This window comes from Trichosurus vulpecula, chromosome 5, assembly GCF_011100635.1.
Source record: "Trichosurus vulpecula isolate mTriVul1 chromosome 5, mTriVul1.pri, whole genome shotgun sequence".
NCBI classification, from domain to species: domain Eukaryota; kingdom Metazoa; phylum Chordata; class Mammalia; order Diprotodontia; family Phalangeridae; genus Trichosurus; species Trichosurus vulpecula.
Genome location: NC_050577.1, coordinates 197,339,447 through 197,367,301, shown reverse-complemented (window position 1 = coordinate 197,367,301; position 27,855 = coordinate 197,339,447). Strand labels below are relative to the sequence as shown.

Here is a 27,855-nt window from a genome sequence, read left to right as displayed (position 1 = left end):
AGTTTTCTTGGCAAAGATATTGGAATGATTCACCATTTTCCTCTCCAGCTAATCTGACAGATGAGGAAACTGAGGCAAACAGGGTTAAGTGACTTGTCCAGGGTCACACAGCTAGTGTCCAAGGATGGATTTGAACTGAGGTCCTCCTGACTCCGGAGCCAGCACTCTATCCACTATCCATAGCCAGCTATTGCTGTTGTTTGTCCTGTGTTTTCAAAGAGGACCATGACATCAAGGAGGTGATGCCATGACATGCAAGTGAATTAGATTTAAGTGAGGGAGGGTCGTATAAAGCCACCAGCTTCACTTTCTCTCTGGAGCCATCTGGTTCCAGTGGTGACTGGAGATGGCCCTGAATGAAGTGGGAGACCCAGGCCTTTTTTAGCTAAGGTTTTTAACAGGTTTCAGTTTAACTGAGGCAATGCCCACACCCTATCCGCTGCACCACCCAGCTGTGCAATATTTCAAACCTATAGTGTACCTCTCTATTGAGGGAAGTATGATCTTCAGGCACCAAGATTGTTCATCACATTTAATTAGAATTCTGATGCCCATTAGCGTTTTCATTTTTCATTTACATTATCAAAGTTACATGTTCTGTGTATTGTTCCCTTGGTTCTGCTTTCTTCATTTTGCATCAGTTCATAAGAATGTTCCCATGCAGCTTTGAATTCCTTATATTCCTTACTTACAATACAATAATATTCCATTACATTCACATGCCATGATTTGTTTAGTCAATCTCACTTGATAAGGCCACTTTATTTCCAGCGTTTTGCTATCTCAAAAAGTATGTGTATTTTGGTACACATGGAATCTTTCCATCTATCTGTCTTTGATTTCTTTGGGGATATGTGCCCATTAGTGGGATTGCTGGGTAAAGATAGTTTAGCAACGTCTCTCAAATAAACCCAAATTGTTTTCCAGAAGAATTGGACCGATTCCTAGAACCACCAACATGTTAATGTGTTTGACTTTTTACAACTCCTCCAATAGGAACTTTATATTTTATTGCCTTTGCCAATTTGATGGGTATAAGGTAAAACATAAGAGTTATTTGTATTTATTACTTGTGATTTGGAGTATTTTTTCATATAGCTGTGGATATTTGTATTTTCTCTTTCGAAACATGTTTAGGAGAATGGTTCAATTCTAAGTTATATACACATACACAGATATACATATATGTGTGTACATGTATATAAAATACATGTTTGTATATTATGTGTAATGTATACATGTGAAATCACAGAGTTCAGGCAAAAATCTATCTATAAATAAATATTTTTGTCTGAACTCGGTGATTTCTTCACTGTGAAGGAGTCCTAGCGTAGAATTTCCTTCCACCGATGGTAACTTTTCTGTGATGTCTGGTTTTAGAGCTTCCTGATGCACTCAGTGATTAAGTGACTTGCCCAGGGCTTCACAGCTATATCAGAAATGGGACTTGAACCTAGGTCTTCTTGCTTCCAAGGCACACCTTACTGCCCCTCATATAGTTATGCCATTTCTCCATATATCTTGGAGATCAGCCTTTTATCATATGTTTGATGCATGGAGTTCCCCCTCCCCCCCCCCATTCAATACCTTTCTCTCTTATTCCAGTTCTTCTAATTTTGAACATGCAACCTTCCCTTTCTTCCTTCGTTGAAACTGTCCATTTTAAATGTTTTGCATGACTTCACATATATAATCTATATTGAATTGCTTGCCTCCTCAAGATGGGGGAGGGACAAGAGAGGAGAAAATTTAGAATTCAAAAATTTTAAAAATAAATGTTAAATTTCTTGTATGTAACAGAAATATTTAATGAAATAAAATATTTTTTAAAAAATCGTCCATTTTATCTTTTCTATTCTCCTCTATTTCTTGTTTAGTTATGAATACGGTCCCCAAAATTGGCTGTGGAATATTTCATCCTCCTCAATTAAAAAAATGATACGACCTTTTCGATCTCTACATTTAATGTCATTCATATCGTCTTTAAAGGCAGCATAATTATGGTTACGGTGTTGCACCTGTAGTCAGGAAACCTTGATTTTAATCTCATCTGAAACACTGGCTTTGTGATCTAACGGAAATCATTCCGTTTCTCAGTCTTCTTTTCCTTATCTATAACAAGGAAGAATAATATTTCTTTTATCTACCTCGGGAGGGACAGCCTTGGGCAGAAGTTCTTAAACTAGGGTCTGTGAATTAAAAAAATTTTTTTTTGATGACCATTTCAATATAATTGGTTTCCTTTGTAATCCTATGTATTTTTATGCATTTAAAAACACTACTCTGGGACGGAGTTCTACGACTGGGTCCAAGACACAAAAAAAGATTAAGAATTATTGGTATAGAGAGAGGATAGAGCATTCATTAAGTACCTAAAATGTGCAAGGCACTTTATAAATATCATATAATCCTTACAAGCCTGGGAGCTAGGTGCTATTATAATCTCTCCACTTTACGGCTGAGGAGTCGGAAGTAAAGACAGACAAAAGTAAGTTCCTGAGGCAGAATTTGAATCCAGGTCTCCCAAACTCTAGGTGCAGCGCCCTGTCCACTGCACCACCTCGCTGCAGACTTGGGTTCACTTCCTATCTCTGACCCAGATTAGTTTGCATAAATCTCGGCAAATCGCTTAGCCTCTAAGGTCTCTAGTGACACTAAAAGAAAGCTGCAGAGCAGGTACCCATCTGCACTGGGGTTCCTATGCCAATGAAAACCCAGGTCCGGCGTCTATCCCTTCTCCCCGCAACAAAACCAAACCTTAACAAGGTTGTGAGGAAGCTGTGTATACATTGCCGGTTGGTTGTGTTCCTATTTCTTGCCTTGTTGCTATGACTTATGAAATTGATTGTTTCTATTGGTATTAACCATCATTGCAGTCCGGTATAGGCTCCTCCTTCGTTATAACGGATAATTCCTGAATGATAATTCCTTTAAGAATCCATTTCACCTAACGAGTCACTCCTTCGGGAGGCACACGAGACCCTTTCTTGCCAGGAACCACGCAGCTTTGGTCCATGTTTCAGATCCGGATTGAAAAGGGGAGCCAACTCGAGCCGGGACCCGCCACAGGTGCCGGACCCCAGCTTCCTTCCAGACAGACATCCCTCCGGAGCGGCTCCGACCCCTCGCCCTCTGGCCTCCCTCCCTCCGAACCCACAGGGAACGATGGGACACGTAGTTCCCACCCCCAGGTCGTCTCAAGCCAGCTTTTCGTCGCTGCGGGGGTAGCCTTGTCCTTGGGGAAAAGGAGGAGAGCGGAAGGGGGAGCACGTGCCTGGAGAAGGGGGTGAAGACCGCCGGCATGCTTCTTCTACAATATACCTGGAAGCTGTTACTCTCCCTGGTCCACACCTACGCCCGTCCGAGGTCGGGGCCCCAATGGCGGGCCCGGTGGAGGAGAACTACAACTCCCAGAAACCCCCGTGTCTACGGCACCCGAGGGACTCCTTCGCCGAACTCCCTCCGGGCCCCCGCCTCTCCCTGGCGCTAATATAAACACACGGGAGAAACTGTCATGGAGGGGGAGGAGGCCTCGGCTGCAGAGGGGGACGTTTGGGGCCGCTCCGGGGGCCTCCCGGCTCGTTTCTGAGCGGGCCCCCTCACCCTGGGACCTCGGGATCCGAGAGGGCTAGAGGCTAGACCTGAGGACGCGTTGAAAAAATAAATCCCTGTCCTTCCCCGGGGGCGGAGCTGGGCGGGCGAGGCTGTGAGGCCCGGCCTGCGAGCCTGCGGACATGGATGACAGCAAGGTAAGCCCTGGCCCTGGCCCGGGCCAGCCGCGGCTGCAGACCCCGCTCGGCCTATTTTCGAGGGCCACCCCAGGGCGTGGGGAGTTCCAGCGCCCTCGACCGGGGGTGGCGAGGGCTGTTGAGGGTCCAGCCTTTTGGAGGCTCCTCTCCTCCAGGGCCAGCCCAGGTCTGTTTGTCGACCCCCGGCCTTTTCCTTTTTCTTTATTCACCGAGGTGAAAAATTGGCCCTCCTGTCCCTCATTGCCCCCCATCGCTCTTAATTGGGGAGTCCTTCCTCTCTCGTTAGGTGACTGCAGTAATTTCCTTGGACTTCTCTGCCCCAGGTCAGGCTGTCTCTTTTTGTCTCCCATCTCTCTTAGTTTGGGAGTCCTTAATTAGAGTAATTTCCTATGATATTTGTGCCCTGGGCAAACTCCCCTTCTCCTTTGCCCACAACCCCTTAAGGTTGAAACCACTTCTACCCCTGAAACTTCTTCTTATGGCCAGGACACCTTTGCCCATGTACTTTCTTCTTTCTGCCAGATTCTGAAATTTGGTCTCCTCTAGAAAGCTTTATCAGGAGTAGTCAGTCAGCACACTGGTTAGAGCACTGGGCTTGGAATCAGGAAGATAACATCTTCATGAGTTCAAATGTGGCCCCAGACACTTACTAGTGTGACCCCTGGGCAAGTCACTTAACCCTGTTTGCCTCAGTTCCTTTTGTGTAAAATGAGGTGGAGAAGGGAATGGAAAACCACCCCAGTATTTATGCTAAGAAAACCCCAAATGGGGTCACAAACAGTCGGACATGACTGAAATAGTCTGACAACAAAAGATGGCTCTGGAGGAGAAAGTGAAGCTGGTGACTCAAAGTCAACTGCAAGTCATGTCATCATCTTCCTGATGTCATGGGCTTTGTCTAAGACAAGTAGTAAGCCCCTTTCTTTCTGGGCAACTTTTCTGTCCCACTTTCGTTAATTTCTCCTTTGCTTTGCTAGCTAATGCTATGGAATGATTCATACCACAAAATGTGCCATGACTATTTTTGTATATCTTTGTTGCTGTGAGGGTACCTTGTATAGCAGATTTCTTAAGGATAAGATTCTAATTCCCATTTAAGAGGTGGGAAACTCATCTCCATGAATAAGAAGGAATTGGACATTTCTAAAACTGACTCTTTTGAAGTAGCAATCAGGCCTTCCCAGCTTCACTGGCAGCTAGCCTCTTTACATCATTTGTTTCTCTGTCATATCTCTTTTGCATCCAATGTTTTTTTTTTCCTCATCTTTTCTCCAATTAGAGCCTTTCTGATATGGAGGTGTATCTGTTGTTACATATATACAAAGGTAGGGTAGTAAGAATTACCTTAATTCTGTGGTTAGTTTAGTCTCATGTCATTACCTCTTTCTGGAGATAGGTAAGTGTGTTTCATCTTCAGTCCTCTGGACTGGTAGTTTATCGTTGCATTGATCAGAGTTGTAAAATCTCTGAAAGTTTTTGTTCTTTATAGTGCTGTTGTCATTGTAGAAATTATTCTTCCAGTTCTGTTCATTTAACTCTGCATTATTTCATAGGTTTGTTTCCAGTTTGCTCTGAAACTTCCTCTAAGAAAGTGACTCTGAAAGGGTCCATTTCATCTTTTCTTGTGGATACAATATCCCATTACATTTCATATATAATTTGTTTAGTCATTCTCTAATAGATGGGTTTCCCCCTTAGTTTCTAGTTTTTTTGTCTCAGCAGAAAGAGCTACTATAAATACAGTTGTAAATTTGAGTCTTTTTCCTCTTTCTTTGATCTTTTTGGCGTATAGATCTGGTAGTGGTATAGCTGGATCAAAGGGTCAGAGTTTAGTGATTTTTGGAGTGTAGTTCCAAATTACTTGCCAGAATGACTGGAATACTTCACAGTGGTCCAGTGCACCACTGTGCTTATTTTCCTGCATCACTTTCAACATTTGACATTTTCTTCTTCTGTCATCCTTGTCAATCTGATGGGTGTGTCAGAATTGTTTTATGTGGTTTTCTCTAATTATTAGTGCTTTGAAGCAATTTTAATATGGTTGTTGTTAGCTTGGATTTCTTCCTGGGAAAGCTGCTTGCTTATATCCCTTAACCATTTGTCATTGAGGAATGACTTTTAGTCTTTAAATTTGAATCAATTCCTTACCTGTTTCCCCTCTAATTGTAATTGCATTCTGATTTTCCACAAAAGCAGATAACCAGTCACCCTGGCTCTAGTATGTTTTGCTATTTAGAAAAGACTCAGACTTGCCTTGTTTAAAGTAGGTTTATCTTAGTCAATAGGTATATATTAAGTGTCTACCAATGTTCAGGCACTGTGCTTAAGCATTGTAGATAGAAAAAAATGCAACAGCCCTGCCCTCAAAGAGCTTACATGCTATGTGGGAGATAAGAGATAGACATAAGTGGACACAAAGTAAATTCAAGTTAATTTTAGAGTTGGGGAGATAGCAGAAGTATTACATAGTACTTGATGGTTAAGGTGAGCTTTGAAGGAAGCTAAGGATTGTAAGGGTCATAGGTGGCCCACTGGGTAGAGTGGTAGGCCTGGAGTCAGGAAGGTCTGATTTGAAATGTTACCTCAGACACTAGCTGTATGACCCTGGGCAAGTCATTTAACCTTGTTTGCCTCAGTTTCTTCATCTGTAAAATAGGCTGCAGAAGGAAATGGCAGACCACGATAGTATCTTTGCCAAGAAACCTCCTCTCAAAAAAAAGAGGTCATAAAGACGTGGACAAAACTGAAAATGGCTGAACAACAACAAAGGATTCTAAGAGATGAAAGAGAGGAGAAAATGCATTTCAGAATGGGGGCCAGCCAGTGCAAAGGCATAGAGACTGGAAAGGGACTGTTACCGGAGATAGAAATTCATATATGAAGATAAACAAATAGGTTTGGCTGGAGCATAGTATATGTGAAGGAGAGAAGTGTGTAACAAGCCTGGAAAGGCAGACTGGTGTCATACTATGAAGGGCTTTAAATGCCAAATAGAGAGGTTTGTATTTGATCTTAGAGGCAATCAGGAACCACTGGAGTTGTTTTTTGTTTTGTTATTTTCCAGCTCATTTGCTTTAGGAATGTCCCTTTGGTAGTTCTGTGGAATATGGATTGGTGAAGGAAGAGAGTGGAGGCAGGAGACCAAAGAGAAGTCTATTACTTCAGTAATTCAGGTGAGAAGTGACAAGGGAACAAAATAGGGTGGTTATGGTATTTGAGCTAGAGATGTTTTAGAGGTAGAATTGATAAGATTTGGCATCTAATTGTATAGGTGAAAGTGAGTGGGGAGAGAAGAGTTGAGGATGGTGTTAAGACTGTAAACTTGGGCATTGATAAGAATGGTAGTACCTTTCATAGAAATAGGGTAGTTAGAAAGAAGGGCAGGTTTTGGTGGAAAGATTATGACTTCCATTTACAACATACTGAGTTTGAAATGCCTCCTGGATATACAGTTTGAAATGTGCAATAGAGAGTTGGTGATACAGGACTGGAGCTCAGGAGAGAGAATAGAATCACATATGTGTGTGTGTGTATGTATGTATGTATATATATGCATATATATATATATGTGTGTGTGTGTGTGTATAAACATACACATAGACAAACACACATAGGAGTCATCTGTGTAGAGATTACAATTGAACTAACAAGATCACCAAGAAAGAGAAAAGAGACTATATAAAGAAATTAGAAGGCCCAAGACAGAGCCTTGGGGTATACCCTCAGTTATGGCTTAAGTGCCTCATGCATATTAAGGTCTTATAATAAATGCTTGTTGAAGGGAATTAATAAAAAAAAGTAGGAGGCTGGATGGGTTATGGAAAGACAGGGACTAATGCACTGTTGGTGGAAATGTGAACTGGTTCAACAATCGTGGAAAGTTATTTAGAAATATACTAAGAAAGTGACTCAAATGTACATATCCTTTGACCCAAAGATTCTACTGCTATTCATATACCCTCCGGAAGTCAGTGATTAAAAAGAAAGAAAAAAAGGTCCTATATACATTAAAATATTTGTAGTAGCAAAGAATTGTAAACAAAGCCATTCCCTAGCAATTGAGAATGGATAAACAAGGTGTAGTCCCTAATGCAGTGGAATATTACTGCACTGTTAGAAAACGATGAATATGGTGAATATAAGAAGCATAAGAAAAGATATAAACTGATGAAAAGAAAAATAAGCAGAACCAGGGAAATAAATACTTGTTTGTTAAGTCCCGCCAAAGATATTGACAAGCAGTGGCCAGACAGGTAGGAGGAGAACCAGAACCAGCAGTGTCATTAAAAATTTTGAGAAGATAGAGAGAATATCTAGAAGAAAAGATGAAGTGGAGGCAGCAGCCAGTTCTAGGAATTTGATTGATAAAGGGAAGAGAATCATAGGAAGGCAGGTATCTGATAAGGTCAAGTGAGGGATTTGTATAGGCAACAGGGAAGGAGCAAGTAGCTAGGGAGAGATTGAAAATTGGAAAGGAGTTGATCATAGGCGCAATCTACTGAAGAGAATGGATGAAGGATCAGTCAGTTAAAATTTTTAAAGCCCTAATGTGCCAGGCACTGTGCTGAGTAAGTACTGGAATATAAAAAAGGGCTAAAAACAGTCCCTGCTCTGAAAAAGCTGTCTAATAGCAGCATCATGCAAACAACTATGTACAAACAAGGTATTTAAAGGATAAATTGGGGTGGTCTCAGAGAGATGGTGCTAAGATTAAAGAGATGGGGAAAGACTTTTTACAGAAAGTGGGACTTAGCTGAGACTTGAAGGGAAAGTGAAGGGGTGGAAATGAGGAGGGAGAGAATTCCAGGTGTGGGGGGGTAGCTGGTGAAAACTCTTGGGGTTGGGAGATGAGTATAATGTGGGAGGAACAGCAAGGAGGCCAGTGTTACTGCATGACAAAGTAAGTGAAAGTGAGTAAGATGTAAGGAGATGGGGAAAGGTAGTAAGGGATCAAGGAAGGGCTTCCAGATGAAGCAACTGAGATTGGAACATGGATAGGGCTTGGCATTGATGAGAAAAGGCCCCTCTTCACCAGAAACTGAAGTAAAGGAGAAGAGAATATGAGATAATGTCTAGAGGTTTTGAGTTCCTAATCATGAGAGAAGGTGGAGCTCTGGGTGAATGGCCTTAATTTTTTTCCCCAAGTATGAAGTTGAGGTCCTCTGCTGAAAGGGTAAAGTAGAAGGAAGGTCATGTGGGACCTTTTCTCTTGAGAAGAGAAAAGTAAAGTTTTGAACTGGCTCTGTGGGAATCTTGAACTGGATGTTCCATTAGGTATCTTAACTCAAGATATCCAGAAGAGAACTCATTATCTTTTCCTTCAAATCCGCCCCTCTTCTAAACTTTCCTGTTATGGTTGAAGGCACCTCTATCTTTCCAGTCACCTACGCTTGCAGTCTCATCCTCTTTCTTACACCACATATCCAGTCTTTTGCCAAGTTTTGTCATTTCTACCTTCACAACATCTTTTGTATCTGTCCCCTCCTCTCCACTTACACAGCTGCCACCTTGAAGTAGGCCCCCACTCCTCAGGTCTGGACTGTTGTTCTGCTTGGTCTCCCTGCCTCAAGTCTCTCCACTAATCTGCCAAAGTGGTCTTGCTAGGGGTCATACTGGTAGCAAAATGAACATTCATTCTTTTTATTTTAAGTTTTTAAATTTATTTTAAACTTTAATACAAAAAGAAAAAAATGATCATGTACACAGCAGAACATAAGAAAGGATTCAGTATAAAGCAATAAATTTCCCTTTCAAGAAAACCTATATAATAAATGCTATACATTGTTTTCAAAGCTGTTCAGCTTTTCTTTGTTTCCATATAGGTTTTCTTTTGTTCTTTGCTGTGTACTTTTTACTTTATTTTTTTCCCTTTCTCCCCCCACCCCAGTTAAGTGCAGATATATACATATATATGTGTTCATGTGTGTGTATGTGTATATATACATATATGTATATGCATATATATATATACATATGCACAGATATCCATAAACATATACATGTATGTAAGACCAAGTCTTTCCATGTTTTTCTAAATCAACCAGCTCATCTTTTCCTACACCACAGCAATATTCCAACCCGGTCACATTCTGTTTGAGAGATTGTCTATGAAAGTTTTTTCTCCAATTTTCTGCATTTCCTTCTGTTCTTGGCTGCATAGGTTTTTATATATACAAGAAAATTTTAATTTAAAATAATCAAAATTATGCATTTTACCCTTCAACAATATTTTCACCTTATAGTATGGTTTAAAGTCTGATATTGCTGCATCTGCTTCCTTCACATCTTTTTCCCCCTAGTGTCTTTAAAGTTCCTGACCTTTTGTTCTTCTAAATTAAATATGTTATTCCTTTTTCTAACTCAGATAATTTTTTAGCAGTTTAATTGAGATGGCATTAAATGAATAGGTTAGTTACGTAAAATTATGTTTTTATTATATTGGTTTTACCTATCTATCAACAATAAATATTAACTTCATTTATTTAGATCTAATTTATTTGTATAAAAAGTGTTTTATGTTTATATTCATCTAGTTCCCGTGTCTGCTTTGGCAGGTATACTCTCAGGTATTTTATACTATCTAGTTATTTTAAATGGTCTAAAACAATATTGAGAAATGTGACACATAGTGTAGTTTTCCTATTTTTCTCTTTTGATTAAATCTATTTTAGCTTTAAGTTTGTCTGAAATCATGATTACTACCCCTGTTTTTTTTTATGTAACAGATTCTACTCCTGACCTTTATTTATGTTTGTGTATAGCTCTTATTTTTATAGCATTTCCTGAAAGCAAGATATTGTTGAATTCAAATTTTCAATCTGCTGTCAGTTTTCATTTTATGGGTAAATTCATCCCATTCACATTCTAAGCTACAATTACTTGTTGTATATATTCCTTCTTCCAATTTTTCCTCACTATTCTTCTCACTCTATTCCTGTCTCTTTATTCCTCTCCTTTACTTCTACACTTGCCTTCCTATTCCTTAACCTACCTACTCCTCCAAGAATCCCTCCCTTATCCTCTCCCCGTGTCCTCTTATTTTTTTCTGAATTTAGAAATTTAGAAGACTTTATACACCCTTGTAGATATGTATATTGTTCCCTTTTTAATCTATTCTTGATGAGAGTAAGGTTTCAGCACTACCCACCCTCCCCCCACTAGCTTCTTCTTTTTTCACCTCATTTATATGAGATAATTGCTTTTTTAGAATCACCCCATCATGCTCAGCTCAACCCAAGCCTTTCTTTCAAACTACCCAAATAAAAATGAGTCATAAAAGATCTGATAATAATTTCATATATAAAAAGTCAATTATTTGACCTTATTGAGTACCCTATAATTGGTCCTTAATGTTTACTTTATATTTTTCCTGGATATTGTATGTCAAATACTCCTTTAAGTTCTGCTGTTTTTGTTACGAAGACTGGAAAGTCTTTCGGTTCATTAAATATCCATTTTTTTTTTCATTCAGGATTATACTTAACTTTGCTAGGTAAGTTACCCTTGGTTGTAACCCCAGCTCTTTTGTCTATGAAATATAGACCTATGGTCCTTTAACATAGTAACTGCTAGGACTTGTCTGAGCCTTATTGTAGCTCCATGATATTCAAATTTTTTTTTTCTTATTGCTTCCAATATTTTCTGCTTAATCTGAGAGCTTTGAAACTTGGCTATGATACTCCTGTAAGTTTTCCTCCTGGGATCTCTTTCAGGTGGTGATCAGTGGATCTTCTGCTTTCCCTTCTTGTTCTAGAACTTCAGGATAATTTTTCTTGATAATTTCTTGTAAAATTGTATCAAGATTCTTTTTTTAATCATAATTTTAAGGCATTCTGACCATTCTTATATTATTCTCCTCAGTTTGTTCTCCAGATCAGTTGTTTTTCTGATGAGATATTTCACATTCTCTTCTGTTTTTTTCATTCTTTTGATCGTCAGTCATTCATTTGAATTGAACTAAGAACAAAGTTAGTGTTGTTTGAAACCAAATTGAACTATATTTCTGGGCATTTGGACACTGAAAAGGCAGCTCCTGGTTAGGATTGTAGATGAGATGAGGATCCCAGATTTCTGTAGCTCTCAGATCTGCCCTTTTCTTTGTACATTTTGTGCAAATTGTTCTAGAGTATTAGAGCTAGAAGAGACCATGGAAATCCCTTAGTCTGACCTTCCCCTCCTTTTCATGAGACTTGTCCAGAGTCATAAAGTGCATTGACACACATACCTCTTCTCCAAAGTCTATATACAATATCTAAATTGAATCTCAGAGCCACTTGGTGAGGTAGTATAGGTATTATCCCCATTTTGTAGATGAGGAAATTGAGGTCCAGATAGATTATATGATTTGTCCAGGGTCGTGGCCAGCAAGTGCCAGAGGCAGGATTTGACCCTATGGCTTCGTGACTTCCAGTCCAGCCTTATATCTCCTGTGTTACCTCTTTGAAAAGATAATGAAAAAAAAAAAGGAAGAGTGATGCAACTAGTAAGGGAGAGAAATGTGTGTGTGTCCTGTATCACTGGTATTATTTCGGGGCGGGGGTGAGGGGAGGAGATCAGTGGTTTGCCTATAAAGAATGCAACTATGAACTATCATTAGTGAAGTGGGTATTTTGCATTAATTTTCTAGTGGTGCACTGGTCTGTATTCACTTTCATACTTCTGTTCTCCCTCCATCTCCCTCACTTCTCATTACAGCATACATTTTTGAGAGAGCTGGATAAGGTTGCAGTCTGTAATCAATGAACAGAACAGAGCTAAGTGCTCTACACAGGGATTCACTGTGACCTTGGCTTTAATAGCACATTGCTTTGATTGACTGACTTACGCAGCTACAGATAATAAACTGATAGATTCCCAACAGCAACACCAAGGGAACAAAGCTGACAGACACATGCCTGGATAAACTTGGCAGAAAGTTGAGTGACAGGATTAGGAGCCAGTTTGGACCAGGCCACACTTCGGGCATTTACTTGTTATTCTATCACTCGCTTGACATAGTTACTATTGTAGTATTGTTAACTTTTCATTTGTTAGGTCTTATTTTCTCAACTTTAGGGAAACTAAATATTTTTCAGATATTTCAGTACCTATTGTTGAGTCATTTCAGTTGTGTCCAACTCTTTCTGTCTCCATTTGGGATTTTCTTAACAAAGATACTGTAGTGGTTTTCCATTTCCTTCTCTAGCTCATTTGACAGATGAAGAAACTGAAACAAACAGGGTTAAGTGACTTGCCCAGGGTCACACATATAGTAAGTGTCTGAGGCCAAATTTGAACTCTTGAAGATGAAGAAGATGAGCCCAGGACTCTATCTACTGAACCACCTAGCTGCCTTAGCATAGTGTTACACTAGGTGCTTTTCATTAAAGGGGCCATGTTGTAATTCCACAAGTTGTGCTTCCATCAGTTCTACAGCTCCCTTAGTTCATGAAACTAGAAGTGGAGATTATGTGTAGCCCCACATTGCTTCTCTGATAGAGCATACAGGTGTACTAATCCATGTATTAAGAAAATCCACTTTCCCTTACCTACCATGTCTGCAATACAAAATTTAAATATCCAGTCCTTGGAGGTAAGGAATCACATGCAAAAACTTTTGTCATAGTTTATTATTTAAATCTTGACTTTCATACTGTTCTCTTCTTCAGTATTCTGATGTCATCAAGCCAGAGTCTAAGTTCTACTATTAGTCTATCATTTGCCTAGCTTGCCAGTTTAGGAGTATAATATTATAGGTTAGGGCCCAGCCCTACCTTTCAGAGGACAAGATGAACATAGGATCATCTTTGGTTACAGTCTAGTAATGGTGACCTTTTATCTCCTTCTGATTTTCCCTTTCTAATGCAAAGACAGAAAGTTGGTTGAGGAGTAAAAAGACTGATTTTTGGCATGTTTGTGGTCATTGTAAAAAAAATTACTAGACTTGGAGTCAGAGCTAGGTTCAAATTTGGCCTCTAGCACTTAATAGCCAAGTCATTCTGGTCAAGTTACTTAATTTCTTTGAATCTTAGCTTTCTCTTCTGTAAAATGAGAATTATAAGTGCCTGCTTCATTGGGTTGTTATTTGGGAGACCTTAGGCACTATATAAATTAGTCACTATCATCACATAGCTCTCCTACAATCATTATAAAGCAAAATTGTGCCAAATTTTAGGTCTCTTCGTGTTCTCATGCTTCCTCCTGGCTATGTACCTCCACAAAAAAGAAACAGAAACCACCAAGTTTCCTCCTTGAGCTGTACCTCATACTGTAGACCTTTCCTACCCTTTCCATCCCAGCTCTATCATCTGCCCTGTGTATCATCTCCACAAAGTCCTGTTCCTGCTTTCTAGGTAAAAGCTAGTTAATCTAAATTCATCCTTACTAGTGGGTACCAATGTATTGATATTCTTTCTTCATCTTGTTAAGTAACATGTGCATTTTAATAGGCCCCATCCTGGAGGTAGTTCCTAACTTAAAAGATTGACTCTAGACCAAGGGTTCCTAGCTGGATTCCGTGAATTTATATATGTTTTAAAAAATATTTTGATAACTGTATTTCAATATAATTGACTTTCTTTTAATCCAATTTATTTTATGTACTTAAAAACATTGTGAGAAATGATCCACAGGTTTCACCAGACTGCCAAAGTAGTCTGTGATGCAAAAAAAACTTAAGAATCCCTATCCTACAACTCCACCAGCAATGTAACAGTGTTCCAATTTTCCCATATCCTCTCCAGCATTTATCATTCTCCTGCTTTGTTATTTTAGCCAATCTGACAGGAGAGATGTGGTATCTAAGAATTGTTTTGATTTGCATTTCTCTAATCAGTAGTGATCCAGAGCATTTTTTCATATGCTTGTAGATAGCTTTAATTTCTTCCTCTGAAAATTGCCTGGTCATATCCTTTGACCATTTCTCAATTGGGGAATGGCTTGTATTCCTATATATTTGGCTCAGTTCCCTGTATATTTTAGAAATGAGGCCTTTAATCAGAGATACTAGTTGTAAAGATTTTCTCCCAATTTTCTGCTTCCCTCCTAATTTTTGTTGCATTGGCTTTTTTTGTACAAAAACATTTCAATTTAACATAATCAAAATTATCCATTTTGCATTTTGTAATGCTCTCTGTCTCTTGTTGGGTCATGAATTCTTTTCTTTTCCATAAATCTGATAAGTAAACTATTCCTTGCTCTCCCAAATTACTTATAGTATCAGCTTTTACTCCTAAATCATGAACCCATTTTGACTTTATTCTGGTATATAGTGTAAGATATTGCTCTATGCCCAGTTTCTGCCCTACCATTTTCCAATTTTCCCAACAGTTTTTGTGAAATAGTGAATTATTAGCCCAGAAGCTGGCCTCTCTGGGTTTATCAAAGAGTAGATTGCTATAGTTGTTGACTTCTCTATCTTGTATTCCTATCCTATTCCACTGATCCACCCCTCTGTTTCTTAGCCAGTACCAGGTAGTTTTGGTGACTGCTGCTCTGTAGTACAGTTTAATATCTGGTATGGCTAGGCCACCTTCTCTAGCATTTCTTTTCATTAATACCCTAGATATTCTAGACCTCTTGTTTTTCCAGATGAATTTTGTTATAATTTTGTCCAGCCCAGTAAAATAATTTTTTAGTAGTTAGATTGGTATGGCACTGAATAGATAGATTAATTTAGGTAAAATTGACATTTTTATTATATTAGCTCGGCCTAACCATGAGCAACTGATATTTTTCCATTTATTCAGATCTGACTTTATTCGCATGAAAAGTGTTTCATAGTTATGTTCATATAGGCCCTGGGTTTGTCTTGGCAAATAGACTCCCAAATATTTTATAGTGTCTACAGTAACTTTGAATGGAATTTCTCTTTCTATCTCTTGCTGTAGGGCTTTGTTAGTAATGTATAGGAATGCTGAGGTTTATTGTGGATTTATTTTATATCCTGCAACTTTGCTAAAGTTGTTTATTATTTCAAGTAGTTTTTTACTTGATTCTCTAGGATTCTCTAAGTAAATCATCATATCATCTGCAAAAAGTGATAATTTAGCTTCTTCTTTGCCTATTCTAATTCCTTCAATTTTTTTTTCTTCTCTTATCGCTACAGCTAACGTTTCTAGTACCAAATTGAATAGTAGGGGTGATAATGGACATCCTTGTTTCACCCCTTATCTTATTGGGAATGCATCTAGCTTATCCCCATTACAAATAATGCTTGTTGATGGTTTTAGGTAGATGCTATTTATAATTTTAAGGAAGGCTCCATTTATTCCTATGCTTTCTAGTGTTTTTAATAGGCATGGGTGTTGTATTTTGTCAAAGGCTTTTTCTGCATCTATTGAGATGATCATATGGTTTCTGCTAGTTTTGTTGCTAATTGTTTTCCTAATATTGAACCAGCCTTGCATTCCTGGAATAAATCCTACCTGGTCATAGTGTATTATTCTGGTGATAAGTTGCAGCAATCTTTTTGCTAAAATTTTATTTAAAATTTTTGCATCAATAGAAAAGAGCCTATATTTAGGGAATGAGAAGAATAAAAATGAAAACTCAAAAGATGAACAACCATCTGCTACATGAAGTTTATGTAACAGAATTAGAACTGATTATTTTAAAGTAGGTCTGTAGTTCAGAATACACAAAACATCAAGCTTTTCCTAAACATCTGACTCCCTTTCTTTTAGCCCTCATATTTTTCCATTGGCATATCCTTTCCCTTTCCTGAGGTCCCAAGGATGATCTGTTGAATTCCACATCATCTAGTTTTGATTGACTCTAAATAACACACAACAGATTTACATAAAACTTTATTAGGGTTTGCTCTACAAATTATTTTATCCAGTTATTTTGGTTTGGGATCACAGTGTGAATTATCCTGGTTTAATTCTTCTAGGATGGTGATGAAGGGCAGTAACCAGGCTGGAAAACAGGAAAGATTTTTTCATATCTTTATCAGTATATAATAGATTTTTAGATAGATTTTTAAAAGTTTCCTTGAAACTTGTGTTCTCTAGGGCTAGGAATCAGTGTGATCATTTACCTCTGAAGAGAAAAAGCACTACTTCCTTAAGCATTTTGTTCTTCCATTTTTGACTCGTACCACCCCTTTTAATGTGTTTTCATTCGGCTAGCAGAGGGGAAAGAACTTTGTTTAAAGATGAAATTTTGTACTTCCTGTGGAACAAAAGTTCTTAACCTGGGGCTCATGGACTGATTACATCTTTATTACATCTTTATTTTTACTTTATTTTTACTAACCTGTGTAATTCTGTGTATTTTATTTTGTGCAATTAAAAAACATTATTCTGATAAGGGATCCATAGGTTTTCCAGACGTCCAGAGTAGGCCATAACACAAAAAAGTCAGCCTGGAACAGTAGAAGTAGTTCCTGCTTTAGCTGCCTTGCATATCCCCTTTAGAGAGCTGGCTGCCTTAAGAATTCATCTTTGTGTTACCAGCAACAGAAGAGGAAAAGGAAATTCTCCCTGTCGGAGAAATATCTACTAAGTCACACACGCTAGGCTGATTTTCCCCTCTAAAGGCAATGAAATCATCCTTAATTGGTCCAGAGTGTTAAGGTTTGAATTGCTAGTATAGCTTCCAAGACATAAAAAGTCCAGTGCACAAGGAAATGGGGCTTCTCAGACTTGATGGACTCCCTGTTGCTGTGCAGTCAACATACCTCTCTGACTGGGCCTACCACTATGACAAATGAAAAGATCCAAGGATCTGTACCTTTCCTGAATATATTTTCCGTGCTTCTACTGTAAGCTTATTCTTGTTAAATTTTAGAAAAAAAGATGAAATCTCTTACAGATTTGTTTTTTGCCTTGCCAATTCACATAGCTGCACCACTAAAGGGAAGACACTTTCTACTTCCTGAGACATCTTGTCTTTCTTTTCAAGGCTTGAGACCCAGGAAGGTCAATTGTTCCTCCTTTGTTGATTATAATAGAACACTATAGTCCTAGTAACATAAGCAATTGAAAGTTCTTAAAAATTATCTGTTATAAATGTCAAAGACTAGTTCATCCTCAGGAATGAAGGTATCTGTTACTGCAACTCACATTCTGTTGTCACATGCTGCATTTTATTAGTTTTCCGGTGTGTTTGTCACATTTTGCAATAAAGAGGTAGTGCCACTGACTAATATGTGACATCCTTCATAAAATTTTTACTGTTCTTGATAGAGGCAGAATGACAAAATAGAGTGCTGGAGTTAGAGTCAGGAGGATCTTAAGTCTCATCCCTAGTACCACCTTGTGACCTTGAACAAGTCACCTACCTTCTCTGAGCTTCTTTGGCTTCCTTTAAGTCCCAACTAAAATCCAGTCTTCTACAGGAGCCCTTTACCAACCCCTCTTAATTTTAGTGTTTTCCCTCTTTTAATTATTTTTTATTTATTTTGTATATAGCTTGTTTGTGTATTTTTACTTGCTTGTTGTCTCCCTCGTTAGATTGTGAGCTTCTTGAGGGAAAGGATTATCTTTCCCTCGCTTTTATCTCTCCAGACCTTAGCACGGTATCTGACATAAGATAGCCACTTAATAAATACTTATTGACTTAAATGTTTATTGAAATATCTTGGTGTTTTCTTTGTCTATGTGATTGGGCAAAATAAATAAATAAATCATCCCAGTGTTTGAGAAACTATGATGTAGCATGAAATTATGTATCATTAGTTTTTAAACTTTTTTAAAAAATTTAAATTACTCATTGTTAAAATGATTTTCATGTACTTGTTTTTTTTATTGTCTTTTTAAAAATACAAACATCACCTGATTTTGTCCATAGAGAAGCTGTTAGAATCTAAAGACATCAAGAGTCAGTTCTTGTCTATTTCATTGACTCTGTACAACTTTGAACAAGATATTTCACTTTTCAACATCTCTGTTTCTCCATCTGTAGAGCCTAACTGATCTCGCTTTGTGGTATAACTGTTTTTAAAGAGCCTAAATTACTTCTGATAAACTGGGCCTGAAATTAGTCCCAGGTTCATTGAAGTGGGACATTAATCTGAACCTGGAGGCATGGCAAGCCTCTTCAGTTTTTTTCTAGATAACAGCTTTAATTCTCCACTTTTTTTTTGGTTTGTTTTTATGAGAGGAAAAGCAACCATTATATTGGTCTTCTTCATTTTACTCTGATTGCTCCCCCCACCTCACACTTAATAGTATTTTATTTTTTCCAATTACACATAATGATAGTTTTCAACATTCACTTTTATAAGATTTTGAGTTCCAAATTTTTTTCTCTCCCCCACCCCCAGACAGCAAGCAATTTGAGATAGGCTATACATGTACAATCATATTAAATATATTTCCACATTAGTTGTGTTGTGAAAGGAGAATCAGAACAAAAGAGGAAAATTACAAGGAAAAGAAAGAGAGAAAATAGTATGCTTCTATCTGCAGTCAAACACTACAGTTCTTTCTCTGGATGTGGACAGTATTTTCCTTCATGAGTCTTTTGGAGTTGTCTTGGATCATTGTATTGCTGAGAACTAAGCCTATCTGAGTTGGTCATCACACTCTGTTGCTGTTACTGTGTACAATGTTCTTGAACTTAGTTCCAGTATATTTGTGATTTTGTGATTCCATGCTTATGAATGGCAGGACAGGCAAGGTCTCCCTGGAACCTGGGAGTTGTGGGGAAAACTCTGAACCTATAGAAATTATCTAGGCTTCTGTCTCTGCCCCTAAAAAAGAAAAAAGCATTATCTAAAACACTTGTGACTTTCTATTGATACTTTTGAACTTGAATTGATTTGAAGGGTAGCAACAACAGCCAGATATGCCTAGGTGAGCTAGTCTTTCTTAAAAAAAAAATTTGCCAACTTCATAACTTCCATGAAAAAATGTTACATTTTAATAAAATTAAAGCCTCTATTTGTCCCCTTCTATGCCATAGGGGGGAAAAAATCTGTCATTAAAAAAAAAAACTGTGTGAGGCTCACATCCATAGTTCATTTGATAGGATTTTGCTTCCTTGATTTTGTTAACCTGTCCCTTATTATTTTTAAAGTGTCCTTTTTGCCAGTGTGCAATATTAGTCACAAGACTGGTAACAGAGGGGCAGCTAGGTGGTGCAGTGGATAAAACACTGGACCTGGAGTCATGAGGACCAGATTTCAAATCTGGCTTCAGATACTTACTAGTTGTGTGACCTTGGGCAAGTCGCTTAACTTCAATTGCCTCTTCTTCCCCACTCAAAAAAAGACTAGTAATAGACTACATCCTAATCCTATTGATAAGACAATGACTGATAGTTTTTCTTTTTTCCTAAAGGTAGTTGGAGGCAAAGTAAAGAAACCAGGTAAACGTGGTCGGAAGCCAGCCAAAATTGACTTGAAGGCAAAGCTTGAGAGAAGCCGGCAGAGTGCAAGAGAATGTAGGGCCAGAAAGAAGCTGAGATATCAATATCTGGAAGAATTGGTATCTAGTCGGGAGAGAGCCATCTGTGGTCTCAGAGAAGAACTGGAAATGGTAAGGCCATTTCTGTTTTGTTCATTTTAACTTTATTTCTAATCCAGTGCCTGTCTCCATTCACTTAGCCCAAAGAGCAACAAATTTAATTTATGACAGAGAAGAAAATTTGTTAGATACTATATCGTGTAGATCAGTGGTGTCATACTCAAATAGAAATGGATTCCTGTGGCTGCCTATCAGCTTAGAAAACCACAAATTAACATTGCCTATGTTTTATTGTATTTTAATTTTTTTGTTAAACATTTCCCAATTACATTTTAATATGGTTTGGCCCACGCTAGAGAGTTTTGTGAGCTACGAGGCTGACACTCTGGTGTAGCCTGCCTCACCAGCCAGACATCCTCTGAGGTATGATAATTTATGGGAAGGCAGAGTAATACTACTTCACATTTATATAGCCCTTTGTAGTTTATAGGGACTTTTCCTTATAACAATCTTGTGAGGTTGGTAGTGGAAGAGGTAAGTAATGTAGTCAAAGTATTGGATTTGTGTAGGGAGACCAAATATAGCTTATTAAAGTAGAGAGAATATAAGATGAGAAGATTTTGAATGCCAAGCTGAGGAACTTGAACTTAGTATATCGGGTGAATTACTGTACTGGATTATTAATGCCCTGCTGACAATTCTATGTGGGGAGATTTTTGTAGGAGCAATTTGTAGATTTCTACATGCATTTATTGATTGTAGAACTAAGACACTCTAACTAAGGCAATGAAGTAGAAAGAAAGATAAATAAGAAATAGTTCTTGCTCTTGAGACCCTTATAGTCCAGTAGAGGAGATAAGACACTAAGCTATAATACAAAAAAGTATATGGTGAGTGTATGAGAGTAGAGATGATTGAAGATGGATCAAGGAGAGATATTTAATTGTCTCCTTGAAAACCATGACAAGAAAAAAAGAAAGGCCTGGACACTCTGATTCAAGAAATCATAAATGAAAATTGCCCACCTTTATTAGAGCCGGAGGGCAAAGTGAAGATAGGAAAAATCCACCAATTACCTTCTGAAAGGAACTCCAAAAGGAAAAGTTCAAGAATATCACTTCTCAGGTCAAAGAAAAAATAGTGCAAGCATCCAGAAAGAAGTAGTTCAAGTACCAAAGGGTCTGTAGTCAGGACCACATGAGACCTGGTGCGACTACTTAAATTGAAAGGAAATGTTTGTATACAGTATTCCTGATGTCAAAAAAGATAGACTTTCGACCAAGAATAACTTACCCTGCAAAGCTGAGTACAGTTCTATGCTGGGGGCGGGGGGCGGGGGGCGTGGTGAGGAACGGATTTTTAATGGAATAGAACACTTTCAAGAATTTCTGTTGAAAAAAACATATATGAGTAGAAATTTTGAAATATAAATACAAGAGTCCAGAGAAACCTAGGAAAGTAAATTTATTTATATGGTGATGTAATGCTAATGTTCAAATAAGGGGAAAAGGAACAAGTATTCCTTCAGAACCTTAATGTTCTTGATGGCTATTAATGGAGTTAAATAAGAAAAATAAAGTTCCTGAGAGTGGTTTGGTTCTATTCTGAGGTTTTGAAGACAGGAAAGAGAAAGAATAGATGTGTAGAATGGAAGAAGAAGGGGGTGAAATTTGCCTAGGATCAGTTACTAAGTGGCAGAATGGGGATTTTCTTACATTTATATAATAGTACTTTAATGTTTACATAGTGCTTTACAAAATCTAACTTGATCCACATGATAACCTTTTGTGGTAGGTGTGCTATATTATTCCTATTTTTTTCAGATGAGGGAACTGAAGCAGAGATTGAGTTGCTCTGGGTCACACAGCTAGTAGCTGCCTGAGACTGGATTCTAATCCATGTTTTATGGACTCTTAAGTCCAGTTTTATTTACTACAGTCCAGAGGAGTCAGAGTCACAGGCAAAACTCCCAAGTGCTTGAACCAGATGTAATTGGGAAATGTTTAGCAAAATGAATAACAATACAACATGGATGATGTTACCTTGTAGTTTTCTAAATCATTATGTGTTCCGCAGAGATCCATTTCTTACCAATTTTGATACCACTGTCCAGAATACCACACTGTCTTGCCATATGGACTCAAACATATAAATATATGTAAATGTTTGTAATTGGCATAAAAACATCCCTGTTGATTCTCAAAACATTTTGCTTTCTTCAGAACTTTTATTAGGCAAAGCGTAGCCAGGTCTCTTTTACCTGAGGAGGAAAGGGGATTAGCCCTATGGGAAATACTGTGCCCCATTCTTCCCAATATTATAGAAAGAAGATTCACCTCCCTAACTATAGCAGAGGGTGGGACTCTATAAAGGTAGGCATATGCTTAAAAGATGTGTGATCTCATTGATTCATGAATTCCCTCTAATGATGCAGAGTACAACACATCTGTTCATGCCCATCCTGTGTAAGTCTTATTCCTGTCCTCCCAAAAGTTCTCCATAAGGGGGCCACCAAATGTCTTAGAGGCTTTGCTTGCTTTCTTTTGCTATTGTGAGGATATCACAGGAGCTCTGACTATCCACCTGTCATTCTCCACTCTTGCTATATAACCAGCCAATTTTCTCTTTCTTAATGATTAATTAGGGAATTAATTCCTTAATGATGTCTTTTACTCCTGTTTTCTTCTGAGTTGTTAGTTGGTTATGTGTTGCAGACTATTCACACTCCATTACCCTCTGTATGATAATTCATTTTAGTTCTCAATTCTCAACCTTTTTGACTTCCCTGCAGTCTTTGACATTCTCAATCACCATTTTCTCCTTTATACTTTCTCTTCTTATGGTTTTGGTGACACTGCCCTCTCCTGGTTCTCCCATCTGATCTCTCCTTCTCTGTCATGTTTACCAACCATGGGATCCTCCCAAGGCTCTGTCCTGGATCTTATTTTCTTTTGTCTCTATGATATTTCACTTGGTGATTTCCAGCCATTACCCAACTGATAGCCAGTTCTTCAGTTTGCAGTTCTTTGTTATCATGAAAAGAGTTGCCATTACTATTTGTACTCCTTATACTTAGCCATTACTACATATGTATTTTTCTCTCCACTGACACAGCCACTACCCTGGTGCAGGCCCTCATCACTTCATTCCTGGACTATTGCAATAGCCTGCTGGTTGGCCTCCTTTCTTCATGTTTCTCCCCTTCCAATCTATCCTCCACTCAGCTGTCAAATTGATCTTCCTAAAACACAGGTCTGACCATATCCCCTGCCTTCTCCCACTCATTAAAATCCAATGGCTCTCTATCACCTCCCTGATCAAATACAAAGCCTTTCATAACCTGGTTCCCCCACCTTACTCAGTCTTCTACTTAGTCTTACTACTTATGTAGTCTTCTTACACCTTACTTCTGCTTCTTCTGCGATCTAGTGACACTGGCCTCTTTGCTAGTGCTTAAACTCTGGATTCTGAGTTTTTTCTTCTGGCTGTCCCCCATGCTTTTGTATTTTCTCTCTCCTTATCTCTAGCTTCTAGCTTCCTTGGCTTCCTTCAAGTCTCAGTTAAAGTCCCACCTTCTGCATTAAGCCTTTCCCACTCCCTCTTATTCTTAGTGCTTTTATCTTTGACCTTAAACAGCACTTTACATTTCTTTTCTGTGCTTTTATTTACCCATTTATAGTATAGTTACTGGTTTTATGTCTGGGACCCCTGCCCCCCTCCATATAAGCTCCATGATGGCAAGGATTGTGTCATAATTTCTTGGTGTATTTCCCATTGGTTTTATTTCTCTGCACATAGAAAGTGTGTGATAAATGTTTCTTGAATATGACTTGACGGAATTTTGCTTAAATGTATTTTCCATTATTTCAGTACAAGCAATGGTGCATGGCAATGGATCAAGGAAAAATCCCCTCTGAAATAAAAGCTCTACTAACTGGAGAGGAGCAGAGTAAATCTCAGCAGAACTCGAGTAGACATACCAAGGCTGTAAAAACAGAAGCTAATAACAATTCCTGTAAGTATCCAGTGTTTGTTAAATTGATAATTGTTGAAGTGTTTCATAGTAGGTCTTTCATTTGCAGTCTCTCTCTCTCCCTAAACCAAAAATTTAGATTAAAACAAAATTTTTGTGTCATTTGTTATGATGAGCAAATGCAGTGACATGAGTCTCCAATATTAAAACATGTTTTACCTGAGTGCATAAAGAGCACCTGATACTCCTTATGGGGAAACGTTTTAGTAGAAACAGTTGTCTTATTGATGGGGGGTTTGTGTTATTTTAGATATTTTCAGTATGCTATTTGGTCATATTGAAATTGTTTTCATTCCACCAGTTGCTCTAGGAGCACTTGGATTAATAAAGGAAGAACATTATAAATAATCTTTCACATTCCTTTTTTTTAATCTGAAGTTTTATTCTTACATGAAGAGAACTGGTTTTTCAATGACCTTCATTGATGAGGAAACATCTTAATTATAAATCGAAGAACAGTAAGTCAACCTATTACTCTTTGAATATAGTTTTAGAAAGTCGTACAAACTGTTTTGCATGTAGGTGCCTAATTGAAGCAAAAAAAGCAAATTGTCATAGGTTTAAAGTTTATTTTGAAATTCCTTTGGTGCTAAAGTTGTTTTTTTTCCTTCAGGGTGAAGATCATTTCCATTTAAACTCATGAATCAATTGCTGAATGGAGTATTCAGAATCACATGAAGAATGGACAAGATTGGGCTTTGGAATTTAATTTGCTACCTACAATTCAGTGGTCATTTATGTTAACCTGCAGTTGTTGACCAAAATCTGTGATCATACATGCTGAAGGACTTTGCTTTAACCTTCAACACCAAGAAAATTCAGAATATTCAGTCCTCTTTCATTTGATGTTGATAGCTACAATAGATTTGCACATGATGTGATGCTTGGAAAGACCCATGTGGCATGGAGGACAATGAGTTAAAAGGTGGTAGTTTTGCACCTTAGCTCCATATTGGTTAATTATGTTCTTTTCATTTAATTGCGTGTGTGTTGGTGTCACTTCATTTCCTTTGTTTTTTGTATAGTCTCATTCAGAGAAACCAAATAGGCTGTTTGCTAAATTATAAGTTTTCAGCCTTTAAAATGGACCTGAACTTTTTTTATTAAATTCACTTGAGTGATTTGTAATATATATTTCCTGCAGGAACCACAGATATGTTCTGCGCATCATTCCAACATAAATTGTGCATATATGGTAACAATTATATGCATTTCTATTTTTTGTAATCCATGATGATCTTTCTGTTATATTGTACTTATAGGGACAATCTATATGAAAAGTTATTTGGGGAAGCTTCTCTTGGAAACTCTTGTAGCTGTCCTCCCCAACTGTATTTATAAATTATTGAAATTTCCCCATCTATATTAGCAAGTAAATTAATCAGATTTTAAAATTACTTTTCAGGTATTCAGATGCAATGAACATTTTGTTATTGCTGAATGTAGAGAGAGATATATATATATAAAAAGAGAATGTAGACAGGTGTATATACAGAGAGATATTAAAACACTTTTTTTGTACACTCGACAAGCTTGGGAGACTGTTCTAGAGAAAATAGTTTAAAATTAGCTGCTGGTCCTTCGAGATCTTGTTCTGCCTCAAGATCTGTAATAAAGTGACATACAGATTGCTTATAGCTCTAATGGCTGCCACAGTAACCAAAATACCAAGCTTCTTTCCTGAATTGAGACTAAAGGAGATTGAGCCTGATTTATGCTCCATTCTGAGAAAGGCACAATAGAGGGGTTACATTTCTTACTTGTTACATTCTTACTTGTTCACACCAGATGGATACCTACCAGAGCAAATGAGTTCTTTGGTCCTGACCAAGCCACAGCTCTCTGTCCTGAGCCTCACATTAGGTTCAAACACAGGTATTCTGGCTGTACACATCACTGCCATAAATGTGTGAGGCCAGAGGGAGCAGAGAGGTTTATTTTCCCCAAAAGAGGGTTTGGTACAGTATGAGGAATCAGGCTTATGACAAAGTATAAAAATCTTTGAAAAATATACTTGTTTAAAACAAATACAAGTAAGTACTGGATACAATTTAGTATTTCTACTCCTGCTTCTGTGATGAGGTTTTTATCATTGTCTCTTTCTTAGATAATTAGGAATTGTCATCTCTTACTACTAAACCAAAATTACATATAATTGGTCCACTATTCCCTATTGATTGGCTTTTTCACCAAATATTTGTTACGAAATGTTATTTTAGGGAAGATACATCTTTCCTAGGAAGATGATGTGGACCATGATGGGGAGCACACAAGTGAATATATATCATTCTTAGGCTGTAAGGTATGCCCTCATCTGGCCTGGGAGCCTAACAACCTGGTGTTCTTTGGAGTGCAAACTCAGGTTTTCCCCTTTGGTGTTGTGACCACCATTAGTAGACTGCTAGCTCAGCCCTCCCCTTTCCCCCAGTCTTTGTGTTTTGGAGCAATAAAGGGATGAAGAATATTTAATGTCTTAGAAACTGGATATGTTTTTGTTGTTTTTGGTTACTTGATCATACATGTTTTCCAGAATATCCTAAGACTTGGTTTACATTGTTTCTGGACCATTTTGAATACCGTCCAGGTAGTTATTGTAAATGTAAATATTCCAAAATTAAAATGGTTGTTCGATGGAATGTGCCTGTTATGCTTGAAATATTTCCTCCCTGGTAGTAATTCTGTATCATGTGGGGTCACTTGAGCTTTTGTTAACAATATCTTTACAAGAGTTGATAATTTTACCCTCACATAGAGGATATGGAATTCATGTAAGAGTAAATTACAATTTGTTGTGCTTATTTTATTCCCAGAACTTTCACTTTGGTCTTTGTGGACAAACAGATGAAACCAAGAGAAGGTGCCTTGGCTTTAAAAAGGAATGTTTTGAGTACTTTGGGGATTGTACTGTCAGTGTATTTTGGTTACTTTAAAGCATGGTAATAAATGTTATTGATTAAAAGAACTGGAGCACTTCCTGTCCCATTTCAGTTAAAAAGCATTTTTTGTTTATGAAAATTCTAGCATTTCTCGTGTGGTTGGACAGCAAAAAGCAGAGAGAGAACACGAGATAATGAGAGAATCACCGGTTCTGAGATATTGCATGCTATGACATCACACTTTGGGTGAATAGCTACATTGGCACTTTTCTTTCCTGTTTAAGAAAGATCTGGGAAAATATGTTTTCTTTATCAGACACTGGATTCTCCATTAATTTCCTATAAAACTGCTCTACATCAAATCAATAGAGTTTGATCTTAAATGAGTTCTAAAAAGTGAAGCTTAGAATTGAGTCTAGCTGACTAAAATATATCTTTCCGTGGCACTTTACATATAATCCCTACATCAATGTAGTAAACTTATATCATTGTTCACCATCTTACTGACAATATTTACCAGTGCCATCTATTAGCAATTGATCATCTTTCAATTATGATAGACCTGATTTGGCTTATTATAAGGGAGAATGTCTGGAATTTTAATTGAAATAAAGGCAAAATGTTGTAAATAACATAGTTGATATATTTCACAAGAAATCGGTTAGATATACATATATTGCTTAAAAAGAAATATGACTTTTAAACCGCATGGTATTTCTGGGACGTTGAAGGAATTTTCATTTCTCTAAAGAGCATTGTACATTTATATTTTTTATTAAAAATAAAAAAGAGGTCTCAATTGCATG

The 27,855-nt window shown here is 37.8% G+C and overlaps 1 protein-coding gene across 2 annotated transcripts; it reads left to right on the top strand.

Moving 5' to 3' along the window:
- The first annotated feature begins 3,464 nt into the window (after nt 1-3,464).
- On the top strand, nt 3,465-27,135 carry CREBL2 (cAMP responsive element binding protein like 2). Of its 2 annotated transcripts, XM_036761073.1 has the most exons (5): nt 3,493-3,749; nt 20,015-20,212; nt 24,011-24,155; nt 24,552-24,631; nt 24,787-27,135. In XM_036761073.1, exons 1-4 carry the CDS (start codon nt 3,735-3,737, stop codon nt 24,596-24,598), a joined length of 405 nt encoding a protein of 134 aa, XP_036616968.1. In that variant the 5' UTR covers nt 3,493-3,734; the 3' UTR covers nt 24,599-24,631; nt 24,787-27,135. The 2 variants fall into 2 exon arrangements, with proteins under 2 accessions (XP_036616969.1, XP_036616968.1); XM_036761074.1 differs by lacking the exon at nt 24,552-24,631 and having other exon boundaries at nt 3,465-3,749.
- The last annotated feature ends 720 nt before the right edge of the window (nt 27,136-27,855 follow it).